Source organism: Pleurodeles waltl, chromosome 1_2, assembly GCF_031143425.1.
Source record: "Pleurodeles waltl isolate 20211129_DDA chromosome 1_2, aPleWal1.hap1.20221129, whole genome shotgun sequence".
In the NCBI taxonomy this organism is placed as follows: Eukaryota; Metazoa; Chordata; class Amphibia; order Caudata; family Salamandridae; genus Pleurodeles; species Pleurodeles waltl.
In genome coordinates this window covers 1,282,464,243-1,282,481,311 of record NC_090437.1, presented here as the reverse complement: position 1 = coordinate 1,282,481,311, position 17,069 = coordinate 1,282,464,243, and the positions used below count along the sequence as shown (strand labels likewise).

Below are 17,069 nucleotides of genomic sequence, written 5' to 3'. Positions count from 1 at the left end.
GGAACCATTATCAATTCAAGTTTTACCATTTGATCTAACAACCGCTCCCAGGGTTTTCACAAAATGCTTAGCAGTTGTAGCTGCATTCCTCAGAAGACAACCATATTCACGTTTTCCTGTACTTGGACGATTAGCTCATCAACGCCAATTCCATCCAGCAATGTCAGAAGCATACTCAATACATTGTAAATCCAAGAGTGTGTAGAAGGTTTACTATCAACTTTCTCAAATCCCTTCTCTAACCCTCACACAATACAGCCTTATCCGGGAGCAACTCTCAATACTCACTCAGGGTTGGCATATCCAAACCCAGCACAGTTTCAAGCTTTCCAAAATCTTCTGTCTCAATTACAGGGGGACCAAACTTGCACATTGAGACTAGTGATGCAGTTATTAGGGTTGATGGCTATCTGTATTGCCATTGCTCCTCATGCCAGACTGCAAATGTCTATTGCACAAGGTCATCTTCAGGATCTGGTGGTGTTGGACTGACACTCACCACTCTGCAATGGTGGAATCCCACCAACCTTTCAAAGGGGTGGCCCTTTCAAGACCCTGTACCTCAAATCACTCACTACTGATGGATGCATCACAGATGGGCTGGGGATCTCAGCTCACAAGACAAAGCAGATAGAATCCCAGTCAACAAACCCTGTCTCATCAACTACTTGGAGTTACTAGCAGTCTTTCTAGCACTCAAAACATTTCTGCTACAACTCTCCCACAAAGTGGTTCTAGTCCGTACAGACAACATAACAATTATGTATTATCTGATGAAACGGTGGGAGGGAGGTACACTCATCTCAATTGTTCCTTCTAGCTCATAGTTTTAAAATTGGTAATTCACAATCACATTCAGTTACTGACAGAATAACTCCCAGGAATGGACAATCAGTTTGCAGAACTCCTAAGCAAGATGCAGCAACAAGTCCATGAATGGGAACTTCACCCACAAGTACTTCACCAATACTTACACCTGTGGGGAACGCCAGAAATAGATTTCTTCGCCACCATAGAAAATTCAAAATGTCGAAACTTCTTGTCCAGATTCCCACACCCCCAGTCTAAGGGCAATGCTGTATGGATGAATTGGTATGGGATATTTGCTTACACTTTTCTGCCTCTCCCACTCATTCCATTTCTGGTTCGCAAACTGAGGCAAACATCACTCATCATGATCCTTGTAGCCCCCACATAGGCACATCAGCCTTGGTACACAACACTGTTGGATCTGCCTGTGGTTCCACACCAGACACTTCCCAACAGATCAGACCTTTTGACTCAAAAGTGAGATCATATCAGACATCCAGACCCCAAAACACTTAATCTTGCGATATTGGCTCCTGAAGCCATAGAGTTTGGATATTTACAACTTCCCTCTGAATGTGTGGACATTCTTAGAGAGGCATGTAAACCTTCACCTAGACAGTGCTATGCTGCAAAATGGAAACACTTTGTTTGCTACTGTCAAAGTAAACACTTTGATCCTCTCAAAGCATCAGTGCAAGACATTGTGTATCTGCTACATTTATAAAAGGCAAATCTAGCATACTCGTCTGTAAGACTTCATTTAGCAGCTTTAGCTGCTTACCTCCAAAACAAACAACATATTTTTGTTCAGAATTCCTGTAATTAAAGCATTTATGGAAGGACTTAAAAGGTTATACCACCCAGGGTTCTGCCAGCTCCTGTATGGAACCTTAATGTTGCCTTTTCTAGATTCATGGGTCCACCGTTGCACTACTGATCCTTGCAATTTCTTTCATGGAAAGTTGCCTTTTTAGTGGCTAACACTTCCCTACGACGTGTAAGTGAATTACAAGCTTTCAATTTAGAAGAAGCCTTTTTCCAAGTACCTAAAGATAAGAGTAGTCCTTATGACAAACCCTACATTTCTCCCAAAAGTAGTTTCACCATGAGCTACGTGTTTTTTTCCCCACAGCCAGGCATAGTCGCTGAAAAAGCTCTGCACACATTAGATGTTAAGAGCCCTCGTATTACATTGATAGAACTAAACGTTTTAAACAGCTTTTTTTATCATTTTCAGTGCCTCACAAAGACCATCCAATTGCAAAAACTAGGATAGCTAGTTGAATAGTCAAGTGTATTAAAAGTTTTTATCTGAAAGCTAAAAGACCATTACCTACAGCTCCCTAGAGCACACTACTAGAGAAAAAGGTGCTTCTATGGCCTTTTTAGGAAACATTCCAATAGCTCATATTTGTAAAGCTGCTACTTGGTCTACACCACACACATTTACTAAGCACTATTGAGTAGATCATTTAGCTCGCTAACAAGCAAATGTTGGCCAGGCAGTGCTCGGACACTTTTTCAGACTACTCCAATGCCTACATGCTGTCCACTGCTTACTTGGAAGGGACTGCTTTACAATCCATGGAGAGCATGTGTATCTACAGCCACACGCCATTGAACAGAAAATGTTACTTACCCACTAGACATGTTTGTAGCATGTAGTGCTGTAGATTCACATGTGCCTTTTCTCCTCCCCTGTAGTTGTAGCTGAATTTTTAAACCAATATTGTGCATATGTATTACATTGTATGGTGATCCTTATATACACCTTTACCTCACCTTTCTGTGGTAAAGCAGTCCAATAAAGGACTTGACGCCCATGCGCACTATCGCTGAGAGGAGTTAGAACTCAATCTCTTGATATAAAGGTTATTCTAACAAAAACAACGTTCAGCACTCCGAGCCCAACACTAGATTGTGGACTTAGGCGGAGCATGTGAATCTACAGCACTACATGCCATGAACAGATGTCTACTGGGTAAGTAACATTTTCCTTTTCCTATAGTAGATAGCAAATTCTTTACTTCATATCGAAAAGATTACCTCTGGTTCTGCGTACCCTGTAAACCTAGTTGAAATACCTTTTTTCTGGTTTTTCATTTTTCCTTAGGTATTGTTGGACATAACAAGGCCATTGGAAAGTACATCACAACAATGATTTTTCTATATTTTGCCTGTCTCTTGCCTTGTATCGCATTTGGTTCCCTGAACGATGAGAGCACTAACGGTGTTATTGGTAAGAGTATTAACTAAAGTTGACAAATACCTTGTATACAACATTTTGTTATGGATATTTTATAGTCTGAAAGCTACTTGGTGTGTATGCCCTCTACTCTTGAGTCTCCAGTAATGGCCCACGTGCTCTGGATCTTTCCAAGATAACCAAGACATCCACATGATATAAGCTCACATAATGTAAATCTCGTAGGCCAGCTTTGGACATTTTGAGTAGCAACATTGTGATAACCGCCTCCTTTCGTAAATACTGCATATGAAACAACATTGGGACAACCCAGTCTCCCAATCCCATTACAGTGGCACATTGTTTAATATGATGCAGTCACTACAGTATCTTTTTTGTGCATTGGTTTCTTGTACTTGGTTCGTGATAGTCTGTAAAATATTGTTGTGGCAAAAATGTTTTTAAAAAATCAGGCAAATGCAGTTACTCTTCCTCCCTCATTAATGGGTCTGAAAATGTGCGTCAGCTGTGAATTTAATGCATGGAAAAGCATTCGTTTTCTTTCTCGAGTTGGGACAAAATATTGGTCTAATGAATTTTAAAAAACTTGCCAGGTGTAGCAAACTGCCCTCTTTCTTGGCATAGTGACCCCCTTTTTATGCCTGTTGTCAGTATGTTTGACTGTCTACTGGGTTCCTGCTAACCATGACCCCAGTAGTTTTGCTATCTCCTCTAAATTGTACCTTTTTCTTCCCACAGTTTGCATACTGGTCCCCCCAGGTAAGTCCTTAGTAAATGGTACTGGGCATTGGGATTCCAGGGTATCTGTATGGGCTGCAGCAGTTATTCTGCCCCATAGGGAGCCCATGCAAAGGGTTCAGCAGACCTGCCATTGCAGTCTGTGTGAACCAGGTGCACGCACCCAGGTTCACTACAGGTCATTGCACCAAGTCTCTAAGTCAACCCTATAGTAGGCTCTCTCAGCACAAAGGGCAGGGTGCAGGTACCTGTGTGTGAGGGCACCCCTGCACTAGCAGATGTGCCCCCACGAACTCCAGCACCATTTTACCAGACTTCGAGTGCGGGCACCATTTTAAAAGCATACTGGGCATAGGTCACTACCTGTGTCCAGCTACATCATGGTAACTCTGAACTTGGGCATGTTTGGTATCAAACATCTTGGAATCATACATACCCCAGTACTATTGCAAGTATTGGAAGTATGATTCCATGCACTCCGGGGGCTCCTTAGAGGATCCCCAGCATTGCTACCACCAGACTTGCAGGGCTTTTTGGGCAGCCCAGCGGCTGCCACCCCTCAGACAGGTTTCTGCCCTCCCCCTGCTGCTTGATCTGATCAAGCCTATGAAGGCAGACAAAGGATTTCCTAACACCCTTCCCCTTTAGAAATAGGTGTGACTGGTTTGGGAGGCGTAGCCTCCCCAAGCCACTAGTGTGCTTTGAAGGGCACATTTGGTGCCCTCTGTGCTTAAACCAGTCCACACTGCTTCAGGGATCCCCAGTCCCTGCTCTGGTGCGAAACTGGACAATGGAAAGGGGAGTGGCCACTCCCTTGTCCATCACCATCCCAGGGGTGGTGCCCAGAGCTCCTCCAGAGGGTCCCTGGGTTCTGCCATCTTGATTCGGAGGTTGGCAGGGAACTCTCAGAAGATCTGACTGTCCAGGCAGGTGATGTCAGAGCTCCCTCCTGATAGGTGCTTACCTGATTAGGTGAACAATCCCCCTTTCAGGGCTATTTAGGGTCTCTCTTGGGTGGGTCATCTGATTCAACTTGCAAGATTCCAGCAGGACTCCTCTGCAACCTTTCCTTCGACTTCTGGCCTCAAGAACCGCGACTGGACCCTCAAGCTGCAGATCAACAAGGAAGACTCTTCTGCAACATTGTATCCAGAGTTCCTGCCAGCTTTGCAACAGTTTCCTTGCCATGCATCCTCAGAAGACTGCAACTCTTCATCCTGCACAAGAAGGAATCTTCCTTGGAGTGAAGGAGTCACTTTCCTGCAACTGCAGGCATTTACAACAGGCAGCGACTGGATGCGTGGATCCCCTCTCCTGCTGAGCTGCGTGGATCCTGCATCACGGGTGGTGGTCCAGAGTAGTCCTCTTGGTCCTCTCTGCCATCTGTCCAACTTTGGTGGAGGTAAGCCTTTGCCTTCCTACACAGGACATAACCTCCATGCACCGCTTCACTTGCAACTACAAAACGCTTGTTTGCATCTCCTCCAAGGGATCTTCAGGCGTTGTGCAGCTCCAGCCCCCAGCATTCCTTCCTGCAAATCCCAGCCTTCAGCATGGTTCTCCTGCAGCGAGGGATTCACTTTTGTAGTGTTGCATGGGCCTCTTCTGTGGCTTGTGTCCCCGTCCTGTGGGACTCCTGTGGGTACTGCTTCTGCTCCTGTAGACTCTCTGCGACGCTGAGGGTCGCCTGTGACACCCTCTGAGTTGAGTCCTCCTGGGCCTGGCTGGTCCCCAGCAGCACCTCTTTTCCTCCAACCGTGAGTTTGCCTTTGCCAAGGCTTGTTGGTGGAAATCCTGCTCCAACACCCATCTGCAATCTTCTTTCCAGTGAGGGACATCTTCTGCATCTATCTGGAACTCTTCGGCTCCTGGGCTGCTGTGCTGACCTGTTCCTCAGAACTGTCGGCCTCCTCCTAGATGCCACTGTGACCCTTGGACTTGGTTCCCTCTCTCCACAGGTCTTTTTTCTTCAGGAATCCACAGCTGCAGTCGTCTCTGGATGTCTTCTTTTTCTTGTTTTGCTCCTTTCGAGTGGTTTGGGAAAAATCCATTGTTACACTCCTGCATGCCTGGTCGCTGTGGGGTACGGTTACTTACCCTTGTGGTTTTCTGACATCCCCAGCTCCCCTTCACACATTTTACTTACCTATGTGGGGGTACCTTGTTCGCATTCCATTTTTTTAGTATATGGTTTGTGCTCCCCCTAGGGTCTCTATTGGTTATTACTGTTTGCTCTGTTTTCTAACCTTTTCTGTGCCTATTTCTGATTGCTAGTGCATATATTTAGTGTATTACTTGCCTCCTAAGGGTGGGTCACCTGCATAGTGATTTGTGATATGCGCCAAAAATAAAGTACTTTTATTTTTGTACAACTGAGTTTTTCCTTTCATGTGTGTAAGTGCTGTGTGACTACAGTGGTATTGCATGAGCTTGCATGTCTTCTAAATAAGCCTTTGGCTGCTCAACCCCAGCTACCTCTAGAGAGCCTGGCTTCTAGACACTGCCTACACTTAACTCAGAGGGTATACCTGGATCGGGTATAAAGTGTAAGTACCTTGGGTACCCACCACACGCCAGGCCAGCTTCTTACACCTGCTTACAGGTTCCCAAATGATTTCTGGTTTTAAAAACAAGAGAAACAAATTGGCAGGCAGAAAAATGTGCCTGAGGTCAAATAGTCAAAGTTGAAAAAAAAGACTTTCCCCTCTCTGTGCTGTGTATGGTTGTTACCAGGAAGGTATTATTGAGATTCTAAGATTTCAAGACTGGCAGTACTGAACAGTAACCCATTTTCATTCATTTGTTATTTATGGCATTCATTTATTTTATTTATAGTTTTGTGTTGTGTGTAGCTTACCCCCCAGTGCACGATCTCCTTTTTGGAGGATTGGCTACATGAGATTGTTGTGTTTGAAGGGCTGCCCAAATTACATGCATTAGAAAGAGCATACAGTCATCACCAACAATGCCATTGTCAATGCCGCAAACACTACCTTTACTGTCCACAATATTGCCGATGTTGATTGTGTGGTCATCTACGATGTGGAAGTAGTCTGTGCACTGACAGAAGTTGTTGCTGTTGACGTGAGTGACGTACATATTTTCTCACTGATGGGGCAGTTGACGACTTCTCTGCCAACTGTAGGTTTTCTTTCATTTTAAAAGCAACCTTAGTCCATGGTGTGGAAGGTTCAGACTTTGGGGGTCATTACAACAAGCTGTAACCGCCGTGCTGCCGCCAAGGCGGGGCACTCCTGCTGTCCCCATTAAAACATCCCTGCTGGGCCAGTGGGCTCAAACCTAGTTTACGCCCGCCGGCCCAGCGGGGATGCGGCCGCGGTGTTGCGGCCGTGCGACGGGTGCAGTAGCACCTGTCGCGCTTTTCACTGTCTGCTATGCAGACAGTGAAAAGCTGCACGGGGCCCCAGGACTCCCCTTACCGCCAGCCTCTTCCTGGCGGTGCAAACCGCCAGAAACAGGCTGGCGGTAGGGAAGTCATAATCCCCAGGGCAGCGCTGCTTGCAGCGCTGCCCTGGCGGATTATCACCACCGGGGCTAAAACGTCAGGAAACCGCCGGCGGTGTAGCGCCGCAGTCGAAATATGGGTCTCCGTACCGCCAGCCTGTTGGCGGTACGGACGCCACTTTAGCCCTGGCGGTCTCAGACCGCCAGGGTCGTAATGACCACCTTTGACTTTTTCTGAGGGGGATTCTTGTGTTTTATGCTTGTGTGGGCGTTCTTCTAATGGAATTCGCTCAGGCTTCGATTCTTCTGATTTTTTATTTTTTTTTTATTTATTTTTTGTGAGGGGAAAATAAAATCCTCTTTTTATGCTTATGAAAATGCTCTTCTGATGGACTTCACTCCCTAGAAAACACCATGCTGGGTCCTTTTTGAAACCATTTTTTTGGGGGAATTTCTTGAGGCAGTCAACCTTCTGATCTCTCCCTTTTTTAACCCTTTTTGTAGATGTTGAATCATTATTGTCTTAAAAACTGAAGCATCTTTGGCTTCGAGCATCTGAAGCCATAACAAACTCCCTTCTGTCTTTTAAAGTTTTGGGTGGAAAATTGACATTTACAATTACTCCAGTATTGGAACTTTCATAGATTCACATGCTTGAATCATTCCCCGTCGTTGAGATGGGAGTCCCTGGTGTGTACTGGCTTAAAGCCCATTACATCACTAGTCTATCCTTATCTTTTTGAGGAAAAAGACCCAAACCAGGTTTCAGCCAATCATGCTGCCCCTTCCCCCAGGACACTCATGTGAGAAGCTCCAGTGCCTCAGATTTTCTAACCCACGTCGTGGTCTGTTCAGTCACAGCTTTCTGGAAGTTATTCTAGTATTTTTCTCCTCAAGACATTGCTGTTTCTAGTCAAAGACTTCCAGCTCTTTTCTCTAGACTGCTCTACACTAAATGTTTGTTAATTTTCAGCATGTCTGACAAGGAGAGGAAGAGTCTCTTTCGGGCCTGCAAGACCTGTGGAAAGAAGAGGCTTCACTTTGAGGCCCCCCACAAAGACTGCATATACTACCTTTATCCGCAACACTCTGCCAAGGACTGTAAAGTATGCAGAACCTTTTCTAACAAGACCCTTAAAGACAGAGGGCAGGCTTCTTATTTGGCTCCGGAAGCTGAAAACAAGGAAGAATCCTGTTTCTGGGTTGGACAGTGAGGACTCTAGTTCCTCCAGGCAGGCTCAAAAAAGGGATGGATCACCTCAGACTGGTCATATGGAGGACGAATCTAAAAAGGCAGCTAAAAAGACCAAACATGGTTCTTACAAGATGCACAGCTCTTCAAGTTCTCCTCACAAAAGGGCTGTACTCTCACACAGGGGAAGTAGAAAATGTTTTCTGTTCAGAACGTAGTAAAAAAAAAAAAGGGTCTTCTGAGCCTCCTCTACCAGCTCAACATCTAAGCAGTCTTTCAAAACGCCGTCTGTCAAACCGTTGACATCACCGACCACTACATTGACGATAACCATCTGCACGGCATCGTCGACGACATCTATAAAACCAACGGTTTATACAGTGTGCTCTGCTTCCAATGTCCAACCGACTACGCCTTTGTCGACGGCCTCCGCCGTCCGGTCATCAACGCTAAAATTATTGGTTACCTCACCTCTGTCGACTGTTCCAGCGACGGAACCCTGGTTGTCGACGACTGCTCCGTCGACAAGACTCATACAAGTCATCACCATCGACGACAGCATCAATAGTGTGGATATTTTAGGACAACCAGGAAATTAAAATCCCTGACACCATCGCACACATCACCCAGTAAAGTTTCTTTTCTTATTCCTGCTCATATTTTAGACGGTGATGAAACGGATGAGGAAGGGCCATTTAGAGCGGCCCCTAGTCCTTCTGCGCTACGTATAAAGTGTCTGGATTTGGGAGACGATAACCAGTATGACCCTCACTCCTTTTATTCTCTTGGTGATCAATATTCGTATCAGTAACAAATGTTTCCTATGCCAGGATCTCTTATCTCTGACCTCCAATTAATGTTAGTGGACTATAGGAAAAGATTTCCACCAGTTGAATCGGAAGACCAGCAGACAATTATACCTTCACTAGTACCACCTCCTACGCCCGTTAGACCACGGGTATTACCATTGGATGTGCCTCCACACATACCTCTTTTGGTTCCACCACAAGACCCGCTAACGTCAGACGATGACATGGAAGAGGGGGTATTGACAGATCATATTATGGAATGGGATGACTATCCGATAGCTTCACCATCTTCGCCCTCCCCAGTCCCTGCAGACTCTCCACCAGGTGACATTGGTGGATTTCACAGTTCGTTGTAACGGGCAGCGAAAAGGTTTCCACTACCTATGCCTACAAAGCAGTATGCCTACACTGCTTTCTTTGACTTTAAGGAGCTCTTTCAAAAAAGCTTAAAATTGATGCCCATAGTAGACTACAAATGGAGCAAGGGCTTTAAGGTAATGAAGAATCCTGCCACTGTTACCACAATTTTACCCCGCTTGGATAAGAAATATCAGTCGCTAGATGACGCCCCAGCATGCCTGACTGGACATCCCAAGCCGGATTCTGTTATTACTCAAGCAGCACAGCGCAGGTCTAGAAATCCTTAAGCTCCAGTCTCTGCGCCACCTGATAAAGAAGAGAGAAGGCTTGATAATATTGGAAAGTGCTTCTCCTTGATGTCCTCCCTTACAGTAAGGATGTCGAACTCATTAGCTGTAATAGGAATATATGACGGGTAGCTATGGGCTGACATAGCTCCTTACATAGACTAACTTCCTGAGGAATCAAAAGCAGAAGCACTGATGATAATTATACAGGAAGGGGAAAAGGTTTCAGCAGAAGTCAACGACTGTGCAATGGATATTGCTACTACGGCCTTTCATCAGCTGGCAGGTGCCGCTGTTTTAAGGAGGCAGGGCTGGCTTCACGCAGCGTCTTTTAGACCAGAAGTACAGAGCAAAATTCTTGACTTACCTTTCAATGGGGAAGCTCTTTTTGGGAAAGATGTCAGTGAGGCTCTGCAAGCTATTAAAACTGATATGGACACAGGATAGGCCCTTGGAACCCTGCAGTTCAAAAGGCAGCCTTTTTGGGGTGCCAGAGGAAGGGGATAGCCATTCTACAGAGGGGGGGTTCCAGCAGTATAAATATCCTTCTTCCGTCTTAGATAGTCAATCCTTTCAAGCCCAATATCAGTGGAGACAGCCTCCATAGGCAGTATATGCTAGAACCTCACATAGAACAAGAGCAGGACGACAAACCAGAGAAGCAGGTTGCAGGTAAAGGCTCCTCCCTTACTCAGTCTACTTATCCTTCTTCAAGTCTCATAATAGGAGGAAGGATTTCCCAGTACCTGCACTATTGTCCAATTATCACCTCCGACCGTTGGGTGTTAAACTTTATTCAATTTGGCCATACAATGGAGTTAATGCAAATTCCGCCACCAAGACCCCCTCCTCCACGCTCATTGAAGCACCTAAAGCTCCTCAGAAAGGAAGTCCGGTCGATGCCCAAGAAAGGAGCTATAGAAAGGGTCCCGGTTCGGGACAGCAACAAGGAGTATATTCTCTTTTCTTTCTTGGCCAGAAGAAATGGAAAAATTGGCATCCAATCTTGGATCTGAGACCTGAATAATTGCCTCAAAAGGCAGTCATTGTGTATGATTAAGTTACTGGATATCCTTTCCCTTGTCAATCCAGGAGATTATATGTCAACCTTCAATCTTCAGGACGCATACTTCCTCAGATTCGTAGTAGTCTGAGAGCATTTCCAGTTCAAGGTGCTTGCTTTCGGCCTCAAATCGGGCGCCAGAATTTTCACCAAGTGCCTGGCTTCAGTAGCGGTTTTCCCCAGAAGGCACAAATTTCAAGTCTTTCCATTTCTGGACGACTGGCTCATCAAGGCAAGGTCCAGTTCGCAGACTCGGAAAGCGACAAAAGCCTGCATAGACCTGTATGCCAAGCTAGGCCTAAATATCAATCACAGCAAATCAGCTTTCCACTCGCTGAAAATAAGGACTTTCTGGGTGCAGTTCTAGACACAGCCAGCTCCAAGGCGGCTCCTATAAAAGAAAGACAGAAGAAACTAATTTCTTTAGCCAGTCTTGTTCAAATAAAGTCTGTTTCAGTTTGCTTCTTTAAGTCCCTACTGGGAATGATGTCTTCCTGCATCCCGCTTGTACTATTGTCATCTCAGAATGCGTCCACTTCAAGAGCAGCTAGACAATCAGTGGACACAGTCCAAGGGATCTTTCAACGACGTAATCAAGGTTATGAAACCAATGAGATCACACCGGTCTTGGTGGGCCCAAACATCTCACCTATCAGTAGGTCTTTCTTTTCTTCCACCTCTGGCGCCATGGGTTATCACAACAGATGCATCCCTGGAAGTTTGGGGAGCCTTCCTTCGGGATTTATCAGTCAAAGGCAGGTGGGAGTCTCATCAGAAAATGTATCATATCAATTATCTCTAAGAGAAAGCAGTTTACTTAGCGCTTCGAGCCTTTCTGCCAAAGATAAAGAATTAGTCTGTACTCATACATACAACAACACAACAATGCAATATCTCAGCAAACAGAGAGGAACCAGGTCCCTGCTCTTATCTTGAATATCAACATATCTGGAACTGGTCCATCCTTCATGGCGTGCATCTTCGAGCAGAACACCTTCTAGTCACTCTGAACGTCACTGCGGATTCTCTCGGCAGGCAGAAATCATCTGATCACGAATGGGGGCAAAATCAAAATGTGCTGGATCGCATCTTCTCAGTTGGGCATACCAAACCTCGATCTTTTTGCCACTCGCCAGAATGCAAAATGCCTGTATTATGCAAGTCGTGATCTCCATCCCAGCTTTTGGGGGAATGCATTTTCAATAGCATGGTCGGGAATTTATGCTTATGCTTTTCCTCCCCTTCCCCTCATTCTGAGAGTCCTGGCCAAAATCAAGAACGAGAACTGCAGGATACTTCTGGTAGCGCCAGCATGGCCTCTGCAGCATTGGTTTACTGAGTTGCTTCTCCTGTCAGAGAGGCACAGCATACTTCTGCCAGTGATACCTCGCCTGTTAACAATGAACGATGGTCAGGTTCTCCACCCGGATCCAGCATCACTTCATTTGACTGCCTGGCTCCTGAACACCATGAATTCGAGCATATGAACATTCCTTCCGACTGTAGAGGCACTCTGTCCAGAGCGGCAGCTGATAGCACCATTAAACCATATCTACTTAAATAGAAAAGATTTTGCATGTGGTGAAAACAAGCTCAGGTTCATCTTTTTCTCGTCGCAAGTGCTACTTTATCTCCTTTTAGCCATACAAGGTTTGACAAATTCTTCAGTTAGGGTCCACTTAGCTGCTATATCACATTAAAGGCGATCAGGAAATTCACCATGCTTGTGGTCAACAAGAATTATCAAGCAGTTTTTTTAAAGGACTTTTTCGTTCTCTCCAGCCGGTCAGACCACCACCACCGTCATCCTGGCAGCTTAATATAGTTTTGTCTTAACTGATGAAACATCCATTCTGATGGATACAACTACCTGTGAATTCCTCACCTAATGAATTCTCCCCATGCGCAGCATTCAACGGAAACTTCTTTCCAGCTCTGCACGTCGGCGAGGACGTCACAATTGCCAGACTCCACGTGGCTCCATCTGTCAATAAGGGGCCCTCGCCGGCGTGCTGACGTCAGTTCCCTTTGTTCCATGCCTTCGATAACTGTTATTTCTCAAGCTCGTTTATCGTTTGCTGTTGAAAGGGATACTTTGTGTTGTTTCGAGATGTCTGCCTCGAAGTCAGGGGTCAAGCCTTGCAGGGAATGCCGAGGTTGAATATCGGTCACTGACCCGCATAACAACTGTCTATGGTGTCTGAGCTCGGACCACGACGTCTAGGAGTGTGGTTCGTGCCAAAAAATTAACCCCAAAGCTCTGAAGGAGCATGAAGCCAAACTGTTTTTGGCAAAAGCCAAAAAGGAGAAGAGGAGACACCATAGGTCTTCAGGGAAGTCAGTGAAGAGTCATAAGAAGCAGCGCCATCACGACTCCCGGCGTCATTCCAGAGGAAGCCGGTTGAGGTGTCCATCTGCCCGGCGCCATTAGTCCTGGGAGGTTAGCCCAACGGTGACTCCTAAGCCTTTGACTCCGCAATCTGTGCCATCGGTCTTTGAGGTGGTGGAGCCTCAGAGTCATCACTCATCTCCGACGCATCCGGATGTTCAGGATTTGAGTCCGGCTCCTCAGGAGTATCCTGTCTTCCCTGCTCCGGGGACGGATCCAGCGGCATTCCTTAATGCCATGTTTGTCATGTTTCAGAGCATGGTGCCGGGAGGTGGTGCGCCAGCTGGCCCCACTGGTCCCTTGGCATTTAGTTTAGGCGCTCCGGCTCCGTACAGACCGACGGCATTCATGCCATTCTGTCCGGCAGGAGACACTAGCCTGGCGCCGGCGGTGCAGCCATCGACGTCGGTAGAAAGGCCTCTGACGCCGGTGTCTATTAAGATAGAGGCGTCCCGAAGTCAGATGGCGTTGATGGGTGGAGATAGAGTGTCCACGGCGCCGATGGATCCATCTCCGGCGTCTGAGGGCTCTGGAGATAGTGTGGTGACGCCTTCTCGGCGCCGCTCTCCGACGTCGGTCAACTTTGTGGACGCCGGGGCTGGAGGTGAAATTGCAGTCCCAAAGAAAGGCCCTCAGATTGTTGGAGGAGAGAGAATACCAGAGACAGCTCCTTGAGGAAGGGGAGATTGTGGAGCCCCTAAGTGACTTTCGGGGGTTGGACACTGCCAGTGGGCTAGATACTTCCCCGGAGTGTGATTTGGCCTGACCAGGAGAATATACTGAAGAGGCAGCCTCGTTTCATTCTGTCATCAGGAAGGCTGATGATTTCTTAGAACTCCCGCTTCCAATGGCACAGGTCAAGACTAATATCCTGACAGGTGCTTCATCCTGCCACAGCTATTGCGGATCCGTTATTACCTTTTAATGAAGCTCCTATGGATCCCGTAGTGGATGTTTGGAAAAAGCCTGTTTCTTCATCAGCAGTGAACCGGTCGGTGGCCAGAGGGTATAGGTCTGCGCCTGTGGACCCCGAATTCCTTTCCAAATATCTGTCACCTGTGATCCTGGTGGTTCAGGAGTCTTGTTTGTCGCGGTCTGCTCCAGGCTCATTCCATGGTGTGCCATCTGACAGGGAGTCCAAACGCATGGAGCAGTCTGCCAAGAAGGTTTTCTCCTCATGCAGCATGGCACTTAAATCAGCTAAAGCAGCGTTGCCAGATATGCCCCAAGACTTGCTAGGACTCCTCACAGATGCCCAGTTGGCAGCGATGCAGGTCATACAATCGGGACTGGACACCACGGACTCTGTTGCTAGAGCCATGCGAACCTCCATCGCCACCAGCCGTCATGCTTGGTTGCGCACGTCTGGGTTTTCATTGGATGTCCAAGCCACTCTTAGACTTGCCCTTTGATGGCGCTAAATTATTTGGCACTAAAGCTGACTCTGCGTTGGAGCGCTTTAAAGAGTGTTGGGCAACAGCAAAATCCTTGGGCCTGCAGGCTGTTTCGACCCCTTTTAGGTCCTTTAGACTGCTTAGAGTCGAGGGGCATCCTTGTGGGAGATCACAGCAGGCAGGCCAGCAGCCCTCGAGTCTCCCTTACAGACCTTTTAGGGGGCGGGGTAGAGTCCGCACTAGAGGGGCCACCCAACAGCAGCACCCTACCTCTTCCTCAGGGGGGATGCAACAGGGAAAGCAACCCTAGTCCTCTAACCATTGCGTCCCATGTGTCTCTGGTAGGGGGAAGGTTGTCTCTTTTTCTTCCCATATGGGAGTCGATCGCATCCGATTCCTGGGTCATCAGTGTGTTAAAGAAAGGCTATGCCCTTCCCTTTGGGAGATTCCTCCTCCCTTCCCTCCCCATCCCTCCTTTTGTTCAGAAGATCATCTCCTGTTAGAACAGGAGGTTCTATCCCTGTTCTCAAAGGGTGCAGTGGAGTTGGTTCCCAAGCAGGAGAGGGGTCAGGGATGTAATTCAAGGTATTTTCTGATTTCAGCCCCCCCCTCAAAAAAGGATGGTTGTTTGAGGCCTATCCGGGACCTGACTATTTTGAATTGGTTCCTCAAACAGGAGAAATTCAAGATGTTGACTCTAGCACAGGTACTTATGGCGTTGATTGGATGGTGTCTGTCGACTTGCAGGATGCTTATTTCCATATTCCCATTCTCAAGTCACACAGGAAGTATCTCCAATTTGAGGTAGGGTCGCAACACTACCAGTTTGCGGTCCTTCCTTTTGGTCTTACTTCTGCGCCTCGAGCCTTCACAAAGGTGATGGCGGTGGTTGCAGCGGATCTCAGGAGGAAGGGAATAGCAGTATTCCCTTACCTGGACGATTGGTTGATCAAAGCCAAGTCTCCAGAGCTTGTGCTGCATCATCTGCGGAGGACAACCCAGTTGTTGTTCAGTCTGGGCTTTTCGATAAATGTGCCCAAGTCTCACCTGGAGCCCTCAACGCCTCCTGTTCATATGGGCAGTACTGGACTCTGAATTGAATCGAGCCTTTCCTCCGCCACAGCGGATTCAGGACATTCAGGCGTTGATTCCAATGTTTCAAGGAGGAGCGGTTCTTCCAGTCCTCAAGGTCCTTCCTTTGCTCGGTCTGTTCGCTTCTTGCATTCTGTTGGTCACTCATGCACGCTGGCACATGAGGGTTCTTCAGTGGTGTCTCCGCAGGCAGTGGTTTCAGTACAAAGGGGATCTCGAGGAGTCGATAAGGATCTCCAGAGACACTGCAGTGGATCTTCAATGGCGGGCTACGGTCGGCAATCTGTGTCCAGGAAAGCCGTTTGCGTTGCTGCCTCCAGTGACCACAGTGATAACGGATGCCTCCACTTTGGGGTGGGAGCTCACCTGGGGGACCTAGAGATCAAGGGCTGTTGGTCTACAGTCGAGCAGGTGTTTCATATCAACCTGCTGTAATTGCGGGCGATACGTTTGGCTCTCAAGGCCTTCCTCCCTTCCATTCGCAGTCAGTCAGTTCAAGTCTTGACGGACAATATAACCGCGATGTGGTACATCAACAAGCAGGGAGGAGTAGGGTCATATCTTCTCTGGTCCTGGGCAGAGGACCATCGGATTTGCTTAATAGCAAACCATCTGGCTGGGGTTCAAAATGTGCTTGCGGACAGTCTCAGTCGGCTACTATCGGCCGATCACGAGTGGCGTCTTCATCCTGAGCTGGTCCTTTCTATCTTCCGGAGCTGGGGTTTCCCCAGGTAGACCTGTTTGCCACTCTGGAGAATGCGCACTGCCCATTATTCTACAACCTTCAGTATCCGGTGCAGGAAGCGTTAGGGGACGTGTTTCAGATGTCTTGGAACGGCCCAGTTGCTTTACGCGTTTCCCCCCCATACCATTTGATTTCTCGAGTTCTGAGGAAGATTCGCCAAGACTGGGCCCGAGTCATATTAATAGCTCCGGATTGGCCAAGAAGGGTGTGGTACACGGACCTTCTCCAACTCTCACTGTGCCCTCCGCTTCGTCTCCCTTTCAGGGCAGACCTCCTCTCACAGGGGTGGGTTCTACACCTCCAGAGCCTGCACCTTCATGCCTGGAGATTGAACGGGGCAACCGGAGTCCTTTTTCTCTCCCACCGGATGTGGTGGACGTTATTTTATCGGCCCGGTGACACTCCACCAAATCGGTCTATGTGAGCAGATAGGCTAGATTCGTTGGTTGGTGTGGAGAGAGACAAATTAATCCCTTAAGTGCCCATTTGTCGGACATATTGAGGTTTGCATTGTCCTTG

General features: G+C 47.3%; 1 protein-coding gene across 2 annotated transcripts in view; it reads left to right on the top strand.

The window, feature by feature from the left end:
- The window catches only part of SLC4A11 (solute carrier family 4 member 11), a 759,568-nt gene that overhangs the window by 439,882 nt on the left and 302,617 nt on the right, over positions 1 to 17,069 (top strand). For both annotated transcript variants that reach the window (XM_069204998.1, XM_069204991.1), the window contains exon 10: positions 2,924 to 3,049. In XM_069204998.1, coding sequence (XP_069061099.1) covers positions 2,924 to 3,049 — 126 coding nt within the window. The remainder of the gene's footprint in view (positions 1 to 2,923; positions 3,050 to 17,069) is intronic.